The 21,050-nt window shown below is 43.2% G+C and overlaps 1 protein-coding gene and 1 long non-coding RNA gene across 4 annotated transcripts in view; one reads left to right on the top strand and one right to left on the bottom strand.

The window, feature by feature from the left end:
- Nucleotides 1–1,525, bottom strand: part of LOC134470441 (uncharacterized) — a 28,774-nt gene extending 27,249 nt beyond the window's left edge. The window contains exon 1 of the long non-coding RNA XR_010039321.1: nt 1,392–1,525. This is a non-coding gene — a long non-coding RNA (uncharacterized LOC134470441). The remainder of the gene's footprint in view (nt 1–1,391) is intronic.
- The window catches only part of Tmeff1 (transmembrane protein with EGF like and two follistatin like domains 1), a 101,591-nt gene continuing 81,698 nt past the window's right edge, over nt 1,158–21,050 (top strand). Inside the window, exon 1 of one of the 3 annotated variants that reach the window (XM_063224545.1) lies at nt 1,158–1,751. In XM_063224545.1, the coding sequence (XP_063080615.1) occupies nt 1,562–1,751 (190 nt within the window). In that variant the 5' untranslated portion in view covers nt 1,158–1,561. Of the gene's footprint in view, nt 1,752–2,791; nt 2,829–21,050 lie in introns of those variants that run through there. The other 2 variants (XM_063224556.1, XM_063224549.1) reach the window with 2 other exon arrangements.

The raw sequence follows: 21,050 nt of genomic DNA, 5'->3' as shown, positions 1-21,050 counted from the left end.
TTTTATCATGCTGGGGATCAAACCCAGGGCCTTGCACGTGCTAGGAAAGCACTCTATTACTGACGTACATCTCTAGCCTTTTAAAAACTACTGTTAATTATCCAAAGGGGAGAAAATCTTGTGGTTTTTAGTCTTGTCTTTTATTACTTGTGGCTTTAAATCTCTTTTTCAGCTATTGTCCACACTTCTGTGAATAAAACTAGTTGGTTTTCCATTTTTCTATTGTGTCAACTTTTTCTTGTATTTCTTCATGTCAAAACCCCTGGTTCCTCATATTAGTATTTTCTTTTATATTTACAGTGAAGATATTTTTCTAATGTGGATTTTCACACGTTTTTAAATTTTGAGTTAAATTGATGAGTTTTTCGAGACTTAACTCCCTCTGAGAGGGGAAGTAGCATACTGACTGCAAAAGGCAGATTTTCTAAGAATTTAGTGCTGATCTTATCACCTAAGTCTGGGTAGGGATCACCTCGCAAGATGTGCTGTGGACAGCAGTAGGTTTGAAGTCATCACTTTTTCTGGGTCCCAACTATTCCTCTTTAAAGTCACAGCATGAAAATTCCCTTGTAAGCGCTATAAAAAAAGAACCTGAGAGAATACACACAGAGAGCTTCTTCCAGGCCTGTCTATAGTAGATCCTCCCTAAATCTTTGCTCTTTGTAGGGGAAGAAGGCAATTCACACTTTATTTTAAATTCAGTTGGTGCATGAGTACCTGGGAGCACGTGTGGGTAGGAAGTCCTAGCGATTCAGCCATTCACCCAGCACCTCTGTGACCTGCTTGGCTGGAGTCACAGCTCGGTTCCCACCGTGATCCTGCCCCTTTCGTGGTATGTGACCTTGGACAAGTCACCTTTACTCTCCGCAGCTCAGTTTCTTCACTTGGAAAACAGATACGAGCTAGACCACCTGCCCTTCTTCTTTGGAGCTGCCCGGGGTTCGAAGGCGATGCTTCCGAGACGCTCACCAAGGGCGACCAGCGCCGCTTTGGAGGGGAGCGCTCGGCACGGCCGAGGCAGGCGGCGACCCCCGGCCCTCACCCGCGCCCCGCCACAGGAACAATAGCTCCCCCGGAGGCGGCGCCGGCCGGCCGCGGGCGGGGCCGGGTGTGCGCGGGGCGGGGTCGCAGCCACCCCTCCCGCCCGCGGCTCCGTCACGCGCCCCTCACCGGGCGGGCCGGGGTCTTTGTGACGCGGTGGCGAGGGCCGCGGACACAAAGGGAAGGCGAGCAGGCGAGCGGAGGGCCAGACCGGGCTCCCGCCCCGCGACCCCCGCCCGCTGCGCGTGCGCGCGCGCTCGCCCCCCGCCTCGGTCTCCCCCACGCGGGCTCGCACCCTCGCGCGCTCCCTCCCTCGCGCGCTCGCGACCCTCGCACGCGCCGGGACCCACCGAGTCCGTCCCGAGCGAGCGCGGCGGCCGGGGCCTGGCGGGCGCTGCGGGCAGGGCGGGGATGCTGAGGGGCTGCTAGGAGGCGCCGAGGCGGCGGCGGGGCTGGGCGCGCGGCTGGATGCCCCGGGCCTGCGGCTCCCTGCGCTTCCCGCCGTCCAGGGGCGCCAGTCATGGGCGCCGCAGCCGCTGAGGCGCCGCTCCGGCTGCCGGCCGCGCCGCCGCTCGCCTTCTGCTGCTACACGTCGGTGCTGCTGCTCTTCGCCTTCTCCCTGCCCGGCAGCCGCGCGTCCAACCAGCCCCCAGGTGGTGGCGGCGGCGGCGACTGTCCGGGTGGCAAAGGCAAGAGCATCAACTGCTCAGGTAGGACCGGTCAGCAGCCGCCCCGGGACCCCTCCCTCTGCGGTCAGCCCCCCACTTCTCCGTTTCCGCGGCTGGGCTGGGAGAGACCTGGGCGTGGGGGTCCCAGGAGCCGGGCGCGAGGGCGCGGGGCAGGGCGCTGGCGCGCGGAGGAGGCTTGGGGACCCGCGTTGGGGACGGGGAGTGGCCGTGCGTGCGTCCGTGGGTGTCGAGTGGCTGGGCGAGGGCGGCCCCGCGTGCGAGGTGCGAGGCGCGAGGCAGAGCGGCCCGCCAGGGCTCCCGGCGCGATCGTGGTTGTGCTCACGGGAGCGTGTGTTTGTGTTGTGAAGGCTTAGTGGAGTGGGGACGGCCCCGGGCAGCGGCGTGTGTGTGTGTGTGTGTGTGTGTGTGTGTGTGTGTGTATGTGCGCTTGCTTGCTTGCTTGTGTAGAGCTGTGGTGGGAGGTGGTTGGGGGCCGAGAGCCTCAGAGCGTTGAGTTTGTGTTGGGCAGGGGTTTCCTTCGGGCGCCCAGTCTCAGAGGGGTCCTGAGGTTAAAGAGAACGGGTGCTCCTGAGGACGCCCGATGTAGTATGTCCCTGTGGGTTCCGAGGTGAGAGGGAGGTTTGTAGCGTCCCCAGGTCTGTGGATACCGGAGGGAGAACGTGCCAGGACTCAGGAAGTGAGGTTCTGTGTGTTGTGTATGAAGTCTGGGACTCAGGTGGCCACCCTGGGATAGGCATTGAAGAGGAAGAATGGAAGTCCTGGAGTGAACTCCATTTGTCAGAGGGAGGGGTGTCTAGGGAGTCATCTTGTGTGGGGTTAGGGTGTACCAAGAGGTAATTAAATCTCCAAGAGTGTTTCTGTGTAGCAAGGTGTAACCCGGATTATTAAGCTGGTGTGGAGGAAACGTTGCTGTGCCCGTGTGCTTTTGTGTGTGTGTGTGTGTGTGTGTGTGTGTGTGTTTTGCTGGAGAGCCTGAGATTGGCACTCCCCGCGCAAGGGAGTGGTGACCTTTCCCCTGTGTCCAAGGCTGCCTGCCCTCCCGCAGCTGTTGGAAACAAAGAGCTTGCTGGGCTTTAATGGATAACATTGGTGAGGAAGGTACTAGGTAGTTAAGTTCTCTTTTCCTTTCTAAAGGGGTCCCAGAGGAGCCCATGGATTCAGGCCCTGGGGCAAGGAGAGTCGCCTGGGTCTCATTTGGGGATGGGTGGATTTTCCTGGAGCTACCCTGGCAGATGCTGGTGATCTTAAGTTAATCCTTAATAATTTAGCCTTTTGTCAATTCACAGTCCTCCACTGGTCTTCTGTAAATTCAGGGGGTAGTGGGAGGAAGGATGGATATGAGGCCGCTGGAGTCTGCTTGGAATCTTTGTACCCTTGAGTTTTTCAAGGAGCGTTATTTTGGGAGGAGAGTAATGGAGCAAGAGGTTATGCTACCCTAAAAAAAAGAAAGGCTTTGGCTTGCTCTTTAGGTTTGAAGGCCTAAAACCTTTTAATAATTTTCGGATCTTACATGAAGGGGGAGGGGTTTTGAGAACAAGTAACAATGACATGTACTTATATTAAAAGCACTTCTGTCCATGAAACATTTTATTTTTCTAATAGTAAGTGGGATATGATGGTGCTTTAATAAATAACCACACATTTAAGAATAAAAGCCATTTGTAGCATGCTTCTTTTGTAATGAATATTGGTTATCAAATTTACAAGTGATCACACTATGTCAGGATATTTTATAGGCAAATGTGCTATGGTTATTTGTTCTTGATAAGCTAATTTGTCCTTAGCAAAATAGTGTGTGTTGATGAATGTGCTTGTGTATGCTTGCTAACTCTAGTGCCTAGGAGTAGTTCTGAGAAAGGAAACCCATATGGAGTGGGAAAATGGGGACTGATTTAGGGGTCCTGCTTAGCAATTTGGGGCAAGTTACTTAATTTTACTTGGTTCCTTCTTTAAAAAACAGATTTGTATTTAATAATATTTGAACCTTCTTTCAAGGAGTATTTGTCACTGATCTAAATGACATAAATTAGGCTGATCAAATAAAATGTTTTGTAGTGCTAAAATATACTTGAGTACCTGGGTATAAAGCTAGAGTTTTAAGTAATAGTTGTAGGCTCTTGTTATAACTATTTCAAGGCTGAAGAGTGGGAAAAATTCGTATGGAAAATACACATTCTTAAAAATTGATGAGAACTGTGGTAATCTGGACATACACGTGTTAATACAGTTTGAGATTGTGTGTTGGTCTTTTAGTGTGTTGGTATTTTAGTCGCTTTTATTATCTAGGTATTTCCTGTGTGAACTGACGTTTATATGTTCATATTTTTGAATTTTAAAATCTGCTGGTCTTGACTCCCTTCTGATTTTCATTTTTGCTCTTGGACCATGTTTTTGGCCTACTGTGATTTTTGTGGATCCTGATTCTGGTCATCAGCTTTGTGGCAGGTATGGATGTGGAAGACTAGGTCTACAGCTTTGATTTTTATTAAATTAATAGAAGTTATGTAGGTTGTGGGAAAGGCTTGTAATATTTTACTAAAGTTTTTCTACCAAATTGATTGATGTTAGTGTATTAGTCAAACAGATGTTTGACCACTGTTCTGCATCCTCTTAGTTGAATTTAACAGATTTTTTAGCTTTGGTAGTTCAGCATTTACCTTTTTGTTCACCATTCTATCGTTAAGACAATTTTGTTAGATTGGCTTGTTAGAATCAGTTATGTAAGTGTCCTTATCATCTTCCCCTTTTCCACTTTAGTAATCTTGTCAAAAAACCAAAAAACAAATATTTTATAGCCTGCCTTAGTAAGGAGCTTGTGGTGGCTGGTAGCTTTCTCATTTTGCTGAATTCAAAGACTTGTTATATACCCATTCGAGATTTTTTGCCAGATTGTGGTGTGAAGCATAGATGTTTTTCTGGATCTCTGTGTTGCCTTGTTTTGAACATTGAAGATACATTTTTTTCATTTCTGGTCTTGTGGCACCTGATCAAGATTGCATAAATAACCAGCAGTTATTAAATCAAATCTGAAAAAAAATGTGAAGTTAAATTTGATCAGAAAGCACATAGTGGGCTGGGCATGGTGACACACGCCTGTAGTCCCAGCACTCTGGAGGCTGAGGCAGGGGGATCACCATGAGTTTGAGGCCTGCCTGGGTGACATAAGTGAGTTCAAGGCCAGCCTACACTGCATAGTGAGACCTTGTACATCCCTCCTGCAAACCCCCCCCTCCACCAAAAGAAAGCAAAGATGTTTGAACTAGCTCTGTGTCCCATTGTTCTCATGTATCTGTGCTGCTTGTCTTGGATGTTAGCTTCCTTTTATTAGAATTCTAACCTTTCAAGCTTGAGGATCAGGCTCCTTGGTGAAGCTGAATGGGGCTGCATTGTCTCTTCATGGCTTGGTTCTTACCACATCATCCCTTAGCTGTGGAGCCTTTGTTTATCTCTTCTTGTTCTAAACAAGCCGTTTTTGTTGTCCTCTTCCCTGGCACTCCACTCATTCTGGCTTCGGGCCGGTTGCCTATTCCCTTTGATTTTTATCTTTTTATTTATACTTAAAATCTAACTAAAAAATTCTCTTACAAGAATGTTCTCCGTTTATCTAAAGAGAAAAAAGGTTGGCAATACATGATACTTGTGAAGAAAGAAGAGTTTTAAACTCAGGAAACCAGGTAGCCTTAGACATGACATTTTTTTCCATTTGTCCTTTTTGGTTTTAGGGGTTCAAGAAAAGCAGATGAAGTTAAACGTGTGAGGCATTTCTAGCTAAACATACTGAGACCAGTACGTGACATTGGTGATAGGTACGGGGTAGAGATTTGGGTTTTAAAGTTGTGTCAGGAGTTAGAAATAGGTAGGTCCTCTGACTGTTACGTGTTGGGAAGAATGTGGGTCCTGTAAATGTTAGATTGAGAGAAGGGCTTATCAGTGGTGGCTCAGAATTCTGGGGAATAAAAAGTGAGTTCTTCTAATTAATTTGGAGTCTTTGTCAGGATACTTCTTGAGCCCTGATGTGTAAAATGCAAATATTAATTTATTTAATGAGCCTTGATTGATTGATTGTTGGTATAATCTAATATACCAGCTGGTAAGGGACATATATGAGAAGCAGTCTTTCCCCTCAAGGGCTTTATAGTCCAGCAAAGGTGGTCAGCCTCATACAGATATACGCAGTGGAAATTTCTGCTGGGACTGCTTTTTCCCCCTGGACAGAGTAAGCATTTTTGAATACTAAAAGCAGTGGAATTTTTAAAAAGTTGCACAATCAAGTTATTTTTAGAATATTCACAGAATTGGATAGCCATAACTACTATCTAATTCCAGAACATTTTCTTCACCCCAAAAAGGAATCCTAGAAAAAAAATAAAAAAGAAAAAGAAAACTCTATCCTTGTTAATAGTCAGTCATTCTACTACTAATGTGCATTCTTTCTCCATGGATTTGCTTATTTTAGATATACATGTAAATGGAATCAAAAATACTTTGTTTGTGGCTTCTTTAGTGTAATGTTTTCAATGTCTATGGTGTATATGTTAGAACTTCCTTTTGTGGTTGAAGAATAATATTCATTTGTCTGAATGTACCACATTTGATGTACCCATTCCTCCATTGGTGAATATTTGAGTTGTTTTTACTTTTTGGCAATTGTCATTACGTTCCTATGATACTATGATACTATTACTCTGCCTTATTCTTGTTTATGTTTGTTCCTGTGGTACTAGGAGTTAAACCCAGGCCTGGTGCATGCTAACAAGTGCTGTGCCACTGAGGTGTGTCCCAGTCTTTCTTTTTTTTTTTTTAATTTTAATCTAAGACAGTCTTGCTAAGTTGCCTCGGCTAGCCTCAAACTGGTGATCTTTCTATATCACAATTTTATCTTTGAGATACGCTTTTCTTTGGTATATTTTTGTAGATAGGTCTCTTTTCTGTGGGTTGGCTGAAACTGGTTGCATCTGTGGCAGTTGCCACAGTAACTACCAGACAACTTTAACTTCATTGTGTAATCCCAAATTCATAGTAATCTCAGCTGCATGTTAAATGATACCACCCTGGGACTATGACAGTTGTGGTGTACCATGATGATGACTGGAAGGAGCCATAAAAGGAGAAAGGTGGCACTCAGATTTCCAGTAAACACATGGTTATTCCTTCCCTTTACTGACCTACCGCATCTCCTTATTTCTTTTACCCTATAACAAAATCTCCCCACTCCCAGTGGGTCGACCAGTTGGTTTGAGAGTTTATCTCTCACTTCTCTGCTACTCTTGGCCTGGAGTTAAAAGTCTCCTCCCCTACTCTGTTGGTCTTGTTATCTTGTTACTAGTTCTACAATTCAGGGACCCCAGTCTGGGGTCAGAAAATTGGTATCATAATGAGTGATGGTCTGTAACGTTCCAGTACAACTTTCACGTTCAGTTCTCTTGAGTATTTACCTATGCGTGGAGTTGTTGGGTCACATTGTAAGTGTTTTATATGAGGAACTGCCAAATTCTTCTTTTATTTTTTTTGTTTTTTTTTTAAGACAGGTTGTGGGTATGCAGTTCAGGCTGGCCTTGGGCTCAGTTTGTAGTGCAGGCTAGTTTTGAACTTGCAACAATCCTTCTGCCTCAGCCTCCAGTGTGTTGGGATCACAGGAGTGTGCTACTACACCCAGCTCTGCCAAATTCTTTTCCAAGGTGGCTGTAGCATTGTACATTACTCCCAGCAATGTATGAGGGTTAGTTTCTTTCCATCCTCTTCAGCACTTGTGTCTTGCTGGCTATTGCCACCTTAGTTGGTGTGATCAATAGAGTATGGTTTAATTTGCGTTTCCCAGTGGTTTCTCAGGCATCATTTTATGTGTTTTTAGCCACTTAGATATCTTGTTTGCAGAAATATATTCAAATCCTTTGCTATAATTTGTACTTGATTTTGACATCTTCAATTAATTATTGTCTTAGTAAACCATACTGACCAACTTTACCACATTAAGCATATAGATGTTCAAAGAGGTAGGTTAAGTCTAGTCTGTGTATATCATTTTCTGCTTCCTAAGGATCGGTTTGTTTTCTCTATCTTATTTATAATACCAATGGAACTTGTGAGTATAATTCAATAAATACTACTTGAATCAAGAAACATGCTTACAAAATATTTTCATGAAATGCTTTGGGAAAGATTTGATAAAGTCAAGAATGCTGGATTATTTCCAAAAGATGAAAAATATTTCCAAAAGATGAGAAGTATAAAATAAAAAGCGGCCTTTATTCTGAGAACACGGAGAGAGATTACCGGCACCCTCACTGCTGGCATCCGGTGATCTCTCCAGCGGACACGTGGCGTGGGGGCATGTAAATAGCCTCGGTTTGGTGTGGAACCTAAGGCGGGCATTAGGGATACACAGGTAGCCCATTGGTCCTAGGTTTGGCGCCATATGTAAATTTCCAGGGGCGGGAAGATGGCATCACAGGTAACTTCCTAGGGGCAGGGGAGATAGGGCTTCCTGCTTCCGGTTGAGGTTTTCCTGGCTACAGTGTCCTGTCTGGGCCAAAACCCTTTCAAAGAAGCTAGAAGAATTGCCTTTGAATGCTTTGAATTTATGATCAAGACAGCCAAAGTAGAGAGGAAGAGAACCCTGTTAATTTTCTGAAGATTTCTCAGAAAACACTGAAAATATTTTAAAGTCCGTGAAAGGCAAGGAACTTCATGGACAATGAATTGCCATTGTAGTTAATCTAAGAAACTGGGAAACTGCATTTAGTAGACTCATTCAAAGAAAAGGTTGTGGTGTTGCTACACTGGGAAATAAATGTGCATTTATATTTTTGAAGTTAAAGTATGTCTGTATCATAAATAATCTTCGGTTTTAACTGGCTTTCTTGATTGATCGGCACGCACTTTTGTATATGTTCAGGAGAGGGGTCCCTTGTACAGGGAAAGGTACAGATACAGGATTGAGGGAATGAGTAATTCTGGTTTGTAGGGATCAAAAGCAGTTTGCCAGAGTGGTCCTTAGGCCGACTTTACAGGATGGTAGAATGTCATCTTGAAACACTTGGTGTGCTTTTGCCTGAGGCTTTTTGCTGTTGGTGCTTCCTTTGCCTGGATTCTTCCCAGTTATTTATCTCCTTGGCTCCTAGAGGCCTTTGCTCCAATGTCACCTTCACAATGGTGCTTTAGGATTGCAGCCTCCTCCACCTTCCATCCCTTTCCTCCCCTCTCCTCCTAGGCCTCCTTTCTGCTTTTTTCCTGTGCCAAAGCATCTTTTCCTGTGTGACCTACCATTACTGGCTTGTCACTGTGTGTGTGTCCTTGCTTTTAGTAATAATGGAAAGTAAAACTAAAGCACAGATTTACAGGAAAATGCTTTACTTAGAAAGTAAGAGAAAATAGTAAGGAAGTTTAGCTTAAAGAGCTGACAAAGATCAGGCCAGCTCTCAACAAAGGAGAATTAAAAAAAATAGGAAAGGGTTCCAATTTGAGCAGCTGGAGGGGCACACTCTGATGAAGGCTGTCAGAGTGGGCCACCACAGAAGCAGAAGGCCAGCTTTTAAGGGTTAGTTGGTGGGCTAGAGATCCGGTTAATCATTATCTCAGTCCTGGTTTGTAGCCCCAGGAATCCTCATGGCTTAAGGGGTGGTTCTGGTCCAATAAGATGACTGATGATGGGTTTCAGGCACCTGGAGCTCTGCTTTTCCTGTAACCCAAGTGATCAGGTAATCTTGGTGACCTAGTCTTGAAGGGGGATGAGATTATGTACATTCAGGGATAATCAGTCTTGTTTTGCTTCCTTGCCCTAAATTATTACATGCACTACTTATATGAAGAATTGACAGGGTAGGGGCTGGGGGTTTAGCCGTGGCATAAGCACCTGCCTTGCAAGCAGGCCATCGTGAATTCGATCCCCGGTATCGATAAAAATGAAAAAGACAAAAAAAAAAAAAAAAAAAGAATTGACAGGGTATTGGACCAATAGTCTTGAGGTAATAAAGGACAGATAATGAAAGTCAAGCCTCCTGTTAGGGATCTGCAGGCCCAAGTAAAGGATCATAATTTATAGCAAAATCTGCTTTTAAGCCCCCGACTGCCTGAGAAGAAAACACAAATTGTGCTTCCAGTAAGCAGCAGGCTTAAGGGTCCTGTGTCTGCCTGTCCCTTTTCCCTGTTGTGGTAGCTATGTCACTACTATATGTTTATCATGTCTCCTTTATGCAACTCAATGTAGGTAGGGATTTTTGTCTGTTTCATTCTCTGCTTGCCTGGACAGTGCCTAAAATAGTGTTGGGCAGCCACTTGCTCAACCCATGCTCTTTCGTGGAATGAATGAATGAATATAGTAACTGGGGGAAGTTGGGAAGGGAATGGCATCAGAAAAGCCACAAAGGCCGGAAGTGAAGGCAGTACTTTGGGACTGCAGCCTGAGGCTGTGGAGATGAAAGCGGGAGATGCCATACAAATTGCCACCACTTTACTTGAAGCTGATTTGAAAGCTTAACATTTGCTTTAAAGACAGGGAAGCTTTTAAAGGATTTGAATGACCTTGTGGTTTTGGAAAGCAAGGATTGGAGCTGATGATGATGAAAGGGAGAAGGGAAGAGATGACAGCATAGTAAAAGGTAACAGTATTACTGATAGGGAGAATTGAGAGGGCCGTTTGGTCTGCATAGCGTTTAAAAAAACCTGTGTTGGTTGTTAATCATTAAAAATCTGGAGGTTTCAAGCCAGGTGTGATGGTGCATTCCTGAAATCCCATTACTCTGAGAGGCTGAGGCAGGAGGATCCCAAATTCTAATTCACCTGGGGAGGTCCTGTGTTTAAAAAAAAAAAAAAAAAAAAAGCTGCCTGGATTCCATCTCCAGTGAATGCTTTCATCTCTCCCCTGAGATCTAGAGGTTTAAGTCTGTATTTCTGCCTTCTCTAAACTCAGTGGCACTGGTTGGTATCTTTGGGTGCACATTTCCACATAGCCAGAGCTGTCTAGTGAGACCTGAGCTCCATGAGCACTCATCCAGCCAGCCAGCCCCTTCCCTTCATCTTCTGCCTTGTCTCCTGAGCCTCCTGCTAGAGTTCAGGGGCTTTGCGATTGATTCACTCATTTAGGCTGGAGAGCCTGTCTGGAAGAGAGTCAGGTGAGTGTACGTTCCTCAGTCTCTTACTCTTGGTATTCACAGTCACCAAGTGAATTTGTGAGTTTGTTTGCAAATCCTTGTTTGTGTAGTGCTGCCCTTCCTGTGTAAGCTCTCCTCCTTCCTGTGCTTGTAGTGTCTGCTTTACTGTGTTCCTCCCTTTTCCCCACATAGCATCGTCTCCTTACTCTCCCGAAGGAAGAGAAGGATCATCAGTGGCAAATGGCAGTTACGGCAAGGTAACACCAGGAACCGCGTCAACATCACCTGGGTTGCTTTTGCTCTCTCTTTTCTCATTAATCTTTTCTTGAATTCACTTTCTACCTCACATAGTAATCTCTGATTTTACCATTTTTCCTGACATGCTCTAATGATGTATTTCTCGCATTTTCCTTTTTCTTATATTACTATTAAAAAAACTTTCTTTCTAAATTTACTGTCGTTTTAATACTGAGACATTTATGATAAAATTGCTCTAATTGTTTTAAAACACATGAATTTAGATATATTACAGTTTTTTTCATGGTTTTCCATTGTTGTCTGAGAATGTGTCATGTAGAATTTCTAGGTCTTTGTATTAAAACTAGATGCATCCTAGTATGAGAACAGATTTGTTCTCATACTGTGTGATACGTATATGAAAGTTTTGTAATCCAGGAAAAGTAGTATGATTTCCTTAACTTCTCAATTTCTGTATTTTTAGTTTCACTAAAATTTTAAAAGGATTTTTAGATAATTTCAAGAAGAAACGTTGCAAGTCTACCCATATTTTCCAATTGTTAAGGTTTTACCACTTCCTTCTTGTAGGTGTTCTCGCTTTGTGTTACCTGTTCTTTTTCTTACCTATCGTCTGTCTGTGTACGTCTGTATTTTTCTGAACTTACCTCAAACAGGTTGGCCCCTAGTGTTACCGGGATGCTGGGGTGCTCTGGCCTCCTAGAGATGCTTTCTAGGTTCTTGTCATTCTGAACAAAGAATTGGTAAACACAAGTGCAGAAGGTAGTGAGGTTTTACATTTATCAGAAGTAGTAAAGGTAAGAAAAGAAATGTGTAGAGTGTGGACGAATTAAAGGTAGAAAGAGAAGTTTGCTCTATAGAGAGCGAGCAGACCACTGAGGAAGCTTGCAGCTTGATGGTGGCTGGCTTTTGTATGTTCCGGTCCTCAGTCTGACTGTCAGATCTATGCCGATGGGCTTGCTTTCTCAGGAGAATTGAAGATAGCACTGTGGTCCCAGGTGAGGGGCTTGGCTGAGTCTGCTGAATTTCCATGATTGACAGGTCATACCCAGTTGCCCAGCTGCTTTGCCACACCCTAATCTCCTGCCTCATTAGTAGAGTTTTTTTTTTTTTTAAACAAAATTGATTAATTTTTTAATATGTTTGCTTTCTGAGACAGGGTTTTGTAAACAGTTTAGGCTGGCTTTGAACTCACAGAGCTCCTCCTGCCTCAGCTCCTGAAAGCTTAGATAGCAGAGGTGTGCCTCAAGACCTGGCAGGAAAGGTTAGGGTGTACTCTGCATCTGTTCCATACTTCTTTTAGTTAAGTCGTGTTAATGAAATATTGAAGCCTGAAATATGGTATAGATTTTTCAAATTTCTTTAACGTTTTACAATTTCTGTTTAGGACATAATTATTGAATGTTATTTTGTCTCATAATTTTTTACATTTTTACTTTTTACCTTTGTAAAAGGTAAATTTAGAGTGACTCTTGAAGTTATTGTCTATCATTTTTGCAATTTGCTTTGTCTTTTAGTTTTTAAGTAAGTGTACATATGTGTATCTTCTAGAAATAGAAAGCACTCTACTTTCATAGGCATTCCACCCATTTTTTTTTTTTTTTTTCTTTTTGGGACAGGGTTTTGCTGTGTAGTCCAGGCTGGCCTCAAACTCTGGTTGATCCTCCTGCCTCAGTCTCCAGACTGCTGGGACTGCAGGCATTTACTACCGTGCTCTGCTTATGAGGGATTATTAAACTTATTTTTTTTTTTAAACTCCAAGGAATGGGAATTTCTCAGATTTAGTGCTTGGCAGGTATTTGGCCAAGATCATATAGTTAAATAATTGGAACGTTAACTCTGGAGCTCTTTCAAGTGCACAGAAATTGTGAAGTCTTTTAGAAATTTTCCTATGTTAGTTAATGACAAGATTTCCAGTGCCAGCGTGCAGGTTGTTGCACAGATTTTTGTTTTTGTGGGTGAGTTCCCTGAGTTTGGGCTATCTCCTACTCTACTTAGTGTGGCAGACCCTAAGGAGTAGACGTTAGAAGTGGAACCAGAGGCATTATTTTCCTGCTTAGATTTACTAATTTAAAAAAAGTTCTTGGTGGAGGAAGTATATTGGATGTGCTTGCAACATCCTAAACTATATATGTAAACCTGTTTATATTACAGAGCAAATGGGATTATAATTACATGTGTAAAATAGTTTCATATCCTGCTTTTTTCACATCACAGTGGGTCTTCATTCTACATCCCTATGTCTATTTCCACTGCAAATTTTGACATATGCGGTCACATGAGATGTTTGCCAATGTGTACTCTCGCAGTTGGCTCAAGTGTGCATTTTCCTTACCTTCTTTCAGCACCCATGCTCATAAAAACAGTGCTCAACACTTGGTGTGTGTCATACATTGCTCTGTGTCATGCTTTGCTCCAATGCTGTCCAGCATTATGAGAGCGGTACTGTTACTGTTCACATCTATAGGCACAGGCGTGGTCAGTTATTGAGATTACACCACTGATAGGTGAGCATGCCAGGAGATATTGACTGAGGTGTTCTAGTGTCAGAGTACACCTTTAAACACAGAATTATTATGCCTGTTCATTTGTTATTTGTTTCAGTTTTTTTAAACCATGATTGTTTTATCTGGTTTTTAAAATTGTTTTTTGGTGATAATTCATATAGCATAAAATTTGCCATTTCAAGTTGCACAATTCGGTGGTTTTTGTATGTTCACTTATTGTGCAATGATCACTGCTATCTAATTAGAGCACATTCCTATTGCTCTGAAAAGAATCTCAGTAAGTAATTTCACCAACCCCCCATTCCTTTATGTCTCTATGGCTTTACTTACTCCGGACATTTTATATAAATAGAATCATACAGTATGTATGACTCTTTTCATGCCTGATTTCATTTTCTTGGCATAATATTTTAAAGGTTTTCATGTACTATAGCATATAATTGTTTCATTTGATTTTTTTCTTTCGTGTGTGTAGTACTGGGGATTGAACATAGGGCTTTTGCCTGAGTTACAACACCAGCCCTTTTAATTTTTTTTTTTTTTTTTGAGACAATGTCTCACTAAATTTAAGTTGCCCAGGTAGGGCCTGAATTTGTGGTTCTCCTGCCTCAGCCTCCTAGAGTATTAGGATTACAGGCATATGCCACCATGCTGGGCTGTTTTATGAGATTTTAAAGTAATACAAGATCAGGGTGAAACGCAAACAAATCAGAAAGATGCAGAATAATAAAGAAAGTCCAGATTTAACCAAGACATAATTATGGTTCATTTCCTATATGTACCTTTCAGGTTTTTTTTTTTTGGTTTTTGGTACCTGGGATCGAACTCATGACCTTGCACTTGCCAGGCAGTCATTGCTGCTTGCGCCACTGTGCTAAATCCCAGCCCCTCATTTCAGGTTTTTTATAGGCATTAAAAACATTTTGTTACACTCTTAAAATAAAATCTGCCTTTAAGATGACCTTAATATATCATCATGTTAAGAAATGTAAAGGTGTTTTGTCATTTTAAATAACCACCGTAGCAGATTCAGTTTATGGACCTGTGAGGGAAACAGAATTTGCTCAGTGAAGTCAGTATAGGAGGGAAGGAGAGAGCATCATGGTTTAGGGTCTTTGGCTGGGAGCAAATGGGTTTGGAAACGTCCTGGCTACCAGTACTACCCGCAGCTTGGGGTTCAGGCCTTTCTGATCTGCAGTAGTTGCCCTCCTTGTCACCTTGCCTGAAGCATCCTGACGAAGCATTTAGAATTGAAGTAGGCAGTGGAAAGATCGCAGGTGTGGGGGTGGCAGATTGACAGGATCAAAGCACTGTTTAACAGAGGGTGGTTTGGCAGTGGCAGGCAGGATGGGATGGAAAATACTGGAGTTAGATAATTGTGTGGCATATGTGAAATCTCTGTTGTTAAATATAGCTTAGAGAAGTTTTTGCCATTTCTGCTGTTAGTAACCCCTCCTCCCCATTTTTTCTTTTGCAGTGCTTAGGGTTGGAGTCCAGGGCCTCAAGCATGCTAGGCTAGGGACCTATTACAGAGCTGTATGTTCTTAGTTCCTTACTGCTTTTTATATTAATGTAAATTGCTTTTGGTTTTATATCATGAAATATTAAGTAAAATTTATTTTCTCCCTCTTATCCTTATAGTAGATGATATATATATTATTGCTATATATATGGTTAATTTAATAGATAAGTTGAAGAAAATTTAATTCTTTTCCTTTTTCTTCCCCTCCTCTCCATCCCCTATCTCCTTCCCTTTTTCTTGGGTGCTAGGGATCAAACCTAGGGCTTCACCTGTGCTAGGCAGGCGGTCTACCACTGAGCTACTCTCCAACCCAAGAAGATTTTCTTATTCTTGATTCACTGGGACTCAAAATCAGCATTGTGAATCTGAGAGGAATTTAATACTGGAAACATAACTCGGGGTTAGTGATGTGTGCCTCTCAGATTCATTGGGAGTTGGTCACTCACATCTGAAGAAAGAGAATAGATTTTTGTCTTTTGTTGATTCTACTTGTTCTGGGCATTGTTACATTTATTTGAATATCCTATATCATGTAACAACATTTAGTGAATATATTCTAAGAGGTGAAGACTTTGCCTGTGAACTTGGTTCTCACTGACCCTCAAATAGATGTTTTACTGACTGTATAACGTAGCAGACTTTTTAGGGTTGTTGAAATCATACTTTGCATTTTTCTTCTGTGAAGTAATAATCAACACAGAAACTTTTGTTGTTTTTTTAAAACAAGGTCTTACTATGAAAGTTCAAGCAGACCTTGAACTTGAAGCTATCCTCCTGCCTCAACCTCCTGAGTGCTGGAATTATAGATATGCACCACCATACCCAGTGAATATTCAGCTGGTTTAACATAGCTGCTATTACCATTTTTGTTTGTTCATGATTTGATTTTCTTGCATGTGTTTTACATGTATAGTCATGAGTATCTCTATAATTTTGTGTCCTGTGTTTTCATTTTGACATGTATAGTGTATCTTTTTTTTTTTTTTGGTCTTTTTCCTTTTTATCGGTACCGGGGATTGAACTCACAACTGCCTGCTTGCAAGGCAGGCGCTTATGCCACTGAGCTAAATCCCCAGCCCCTGACATGTATAGTGATAACATACACCATGAGTATATTATGTCATACACATCTTAATTGACTGTTTTAATTGACTATAATATTCCACTACTATGCCATAACATTTCCTAGTGGGCGATATTATATATCTTTGATTATTTTTACTGTTTTTGGTATAGAATCATGCATTTGGCTAGCAGTTAAATATATTTAGATATGGGTTCACAGGTGAGCTGGGGTTATTTTGGGAATAAACCATCGAGTAGAATGGATTATGTGCTTTAATGAAAAAGAGAAGATTTCTCAAACACTAGTATCTATTCTAGATAGTGCAAGAAGCTCACTGAAAGTTTATTTATTTTTTTGGTCTTTTTCCTTTTTATTGATACTGGGGATGGAACTCATGACTGCCTGCTTGCAAGGCAGGTGCTTATGCCGCTGAACTAAATCCCCAGGCTCTGAAAGTTTATTTTTAAGTTTAGGGGAAAAATTTGGACATCTTGTAGGGAGAAGGGAATCAACTAAAGATGAATGAAAGATTTCCCACATTTAAGGCCTTAAAAAGCACTGATTTATAGAACTTTCTTTCATAGTACTCTAATGACTGGAAATAGCACTGGCAAAAGCAGATTACATGGCTGCGAAAACCAGAGTTGAGTCCTTTAAATGATGAGTGTGAATACTATGTGGTAGTGAACAAGGTAGGATGGCATGGATGGCTGAGGCAGAATGTTTTCATATACAGGAGGATGAAATGCTGGTAGCTGGTTAACTGAGAAAGCTGTTTTAAGTGGGGAGTCACAAAATGATGGATAAATGCATGTGGCTTTTTATCTTAACCTAAAAACAGATAAATATATGTTTATTAAATGATAATTTGGAAGTGGGCCCAGAATTTTTCTTTGAGAAGTTTCTTTCTGGAATAAAACACATTTATAATGCATTGCTTACAAATTCCAGTTTTCATCCTTTAAGAAAGGAACTTGAAGATATATGGATGAGGAATTCAGACTGTAACAGTTTTTTTTTTTTTTAAAGCATCTCACCTTTTCCAAATCTTTGTTTAGTTTTCATAGAAGCAATTTTTTAAAATTCAAATGGACTGTTAAAATTACCTTAGTAACAAATACATTGGGCATAGCTGGGCTCTGGGTAGCTTGTATTGATGCTTAAGAACAATCCCCTGGTTGGTGCTGAAGGGCTCTTGGATAATCTGGAAAAGGTCCCTGATAGCCTTGAGGTTCCTTGTGCTGTAGATGTGGGTCTGTGGGTTTTACAGAGAATCCACACTGTGGTTCATCTGGAGAGTTGAGTAAGCTAGAGGTAGATTGTGAAAGTACTGTAGTTAAGGACTGGATAGTGGAAGGAGAAAAGAGTAAGTGGAACGTGATCAGATTTTGGATTAGATTATTGAGTTAGAAAGGGAGGCCAGAATGTCAACTACTGTTGACAATCAGGAAACGAGTGGGAGGACTGTGGAAAACAGCCAGGACATCTTTAGAACAGGAGAGCTCATGCATCATGAAAAAGAGTCTTAAAAGAGACGGGGAGCTAGGCTAGTGGGGTTAAGGCTTTATTACACCTGAGGTCTTGCTTTAAACCCTTGCTAGAAGTAAACTTGGTCTGTCCAGTGAAGTGGGAAATGGCTGTGGTAATATGTTGAAATCTTGGAAGTCAGTGCTTAATTTGACTCTTTCCTTACAGTGATTATGTTAGAGAACCAAATGTAAAGCCTTTGATTTAGTTTTTCACAGGGGTTCTCAGCTGGGGGTGACCCCTCATGTTTGGTTATGTCTGAGGGCACTGTTGGTTGTCAAAGCTGGAGTGGTCCTATTGGTAGAGGGAGCTGGGGTTAGGAATGGTGCTTCATCCTCCAATGTACAGCACAGTCCCTGCAACAAAAATTATCTGGCCTCAGTGTTTATGGCGCCCAAATTGAGAAGCCCTGAATTCTACTGTTAACATTTTACAAATTTATTCCCTTTTGGCTTTCCATAAGTGTTAGCTAAGCAAAACTACCTGTGGTTATTGGAAGGGTGGGAAAGGGTGGTGGGCAAGTCATAGCAGTGTCAGGGGCTGCTGGGTTTTATTGTGAACCATAGCCTGAGCCCAGTGGATCATACCAAAAGTAGGGAATTTTGGCAGTTCCTGTTCCTAATAATCAGGATTACTTCCTAGCTCATATGCTTTGTTTCCCAGCTTCGAAATGCTAGTGAAATTTGAGACAAGTTTTGCATTTTCAGGAATGCCTGAGGAGCAAGTTTGTAATTAGAACACAATATTTTTGTTGTGAGCCACTCTTTTGAATGCTTCCTGTGTAAAATATTTCTGTGTGCAAAATGATTTTTGAAGCCTTGAGTAATAGCTCATCCATTTTGCTGAATTTCCATTTTGGACTCTGGAAGGCAGGTGTGTAATCATCGTCACCACTGACAGGTAGCAGAGTGCCCTCTTGATGCCTGGTTCTGTGTCGATGTCCGCTCCCGGCCGGCAGGAAGGACACACGACAAAGTCTGGTAGTGGACAACCTTTTCTTTTTATTTTCCTTCTCCGTACAGCCTGCCCTGGGATCGCTCCCAGCCGAAGCCTCCTCTGGTCCGCTCCCCACGGCTCCTTTTGTGCTTCAGTCTGCCCCAAAGCCTCTACCGGTCCGCTCTCCGCGGCTCCTTCTGGGCTTCTACTTCCGGGCTTCTACCTGGCTTCTTCTTCCGCCCAGGGGTGGCACCGGTGTATATATACGGGTACAGTGTCCAATCATGTTAAAGTAAGCAAGGCAAGCTGATTGGCTAACATCATCAGTTGCCAGGCAGACTATATTGTTGAGCGGGTTGTTTACGCGGTAAGCAGGAAACTAACATATTCGATGGGAGGGGTAATCTACCTCAGGCTTTGCTCTTTACCACAGGCCGCACGTCCGCCGCGCAAGGCGAGCTATCACAGACGCGGCTCCCAACATCTCCCCCTATTTTATTTTTTATGAATGTGCGCATCGTAGCCCTTCCTGGACTGGGTGCAGAGGCTTATGCCCTATGTGTAGGTCCACCGTAGGTCCTTGGCTTAGACCCTGGTTGGCCATGCCATGGTCTGCCAAGGCCCTGAGGCCCTCGTCCTTTTTCTAGGGCCAGGCACAAACTGGACGGAACCTGGATGCACACAAGCTTGCACTCATTTCCTCTCCGTAAAGAAATCCCCTCGGAGAGAAATTTAGACCTGGGCAGCATCTAACAGTCCAGCGGCTTACGTGCAGGATGGGGTAGGGCCTGGCTTAGGTCGAGTCATGCTGGGGAGGCACGCTCTTACCCGTCATTGACTCACCTACCCTGCTGTGTATTGTCACCTTATGGAGGAGAATGAGGGATGCCCGCCATATCTAGACTCGGTCGTGGGCCAATTGAGCAAGCCATGCATATGCCTGAGGATCTTCTTGTCCATTTCGGGCTACCGCTATTTCTATTCATCTTATTGGTTGGTCTGTGATGGATCTCCAGTAGGGCAGGTCTGATCTTCAGTCGAGGGCTTTGTTGCCCGTGTCAGTCTCTCCGGTATCCACAGTGGTTCTCGTCCCGGTTCCTGTGGGAAAACACAAACCGCGCCTCGGTTCCAGCTGACCACTGGATCCGGGCCCATCCATTGTCCTGTCAGGACATCTTTCCACTTCACCCACCCTTTATGGTTGGGGGAAGGGTTGCAGTGCTCCACAGCTGGGGAGCGATTATCATTATTTAAATTTAAAAAATTGTGTGTGAATAGTGCCATGGATAATCGTGCCTTTGGGGCCAGGCCTTGGCCTACTCCCCCTTTTTGTTTTTGTAAAATTTCTTTGAGGCTTCTATGAGCCCTCTCAATGATTCCTTGACCTTGGGGATTGTATGGGATACCATGTTTTAATTGAACCTCCATCATTTTGCAGAACTCATTGAAGGCTTTGCCTATATAGGCTGGTCCATTATCAGTTTTTAATATTTTTGGTTTGCCCCATGCGGCCCAAGCTGCCAGGCAATGATTGATCACATTAGACACTTTTTTACCTGTTTCTGCTGTTGCGAATATGACGTGAGAACAGGTGTCTGTGGAAACATGAACATATTTAAGAGTCCCAAACTCCTGTATATGTGTGATGTCCATCTGCCAAACATCACCAGGGATCAAACCTCGAGGGTTTACTCCCATCGGTATGGCAGGTTTGTATGTGGCACAGGAGTCACATAGTCGCACGATATCTCGTGCATCTGCTCTAGAAACATGGAAATGGTTTGCTAGTGTCCTGGCATTAACATGAAATTTATCATGGAAGGCACGGGCTCGCTCGATTGGTGTTAGTAAGGTAAAAATCCATAACGGGCGAGTGGCAGTGTCAGCAGCCGCATTCCCCTGTGCCATGGGCCCTGGCAGGGATGTATGTGCTCTTATGTGGGTGGTGAAGACCTTATGGTGTCTGTTCTGAAGCAATGTCTGGATAGACAGGAACAGTCCAGCCACTGTGGAAGTGGATCTAATTAAACTGGCAGTCTCAAGCACTTGCATAGCATTGACCACATACCTAGAATCGGAGACAATGTTAATGGCTTCTGAGAACCGTTCAAGAATCATTTTAACGATCTGCAGTTCTACCACCTGAGGCTGATCTGGTTTAAATTGTATGGTAACCGGGGGCTTGCCTAGGATCACATAGGCGCCTATCCCCGTCTTGGAGCCATCTGTGTATATTGTAGTTGTTAGGACTAATGGCTCAGAGGCAGTAACCTTTGGAAAAATTATAGGGTGCTGAGTGACAAATGACAAGATAGGGTCTTTAGGGTATTGATTGTTTATATCCCCATGGAAAACACATCTCAGAATGGCCCAGGTATCTATGCAGGCAGCCAGGGTCTTGATCTGGCTGGCGGTATA

This window comes from Cavia porcellus, unplaced genomic scaffold (assembly GCF_034190915.1).
Source record: "Cavia porcellus strain 051 isolate PalLab524CR breed Dunkin Hartley unplaced genomic scaffold, mCavPor4.1 scaffold_1, whole genome shotgun sequence".
Classification (NCBI taxonomy): Eukaryota; Metazoa; Chordata; class Mammalia; order Rodentia; family Caviidae; genus Cavia; species Cavia porcellus.
This window is presented reverse-complemented; position numbering and strand designations above follow the sequence as displayed.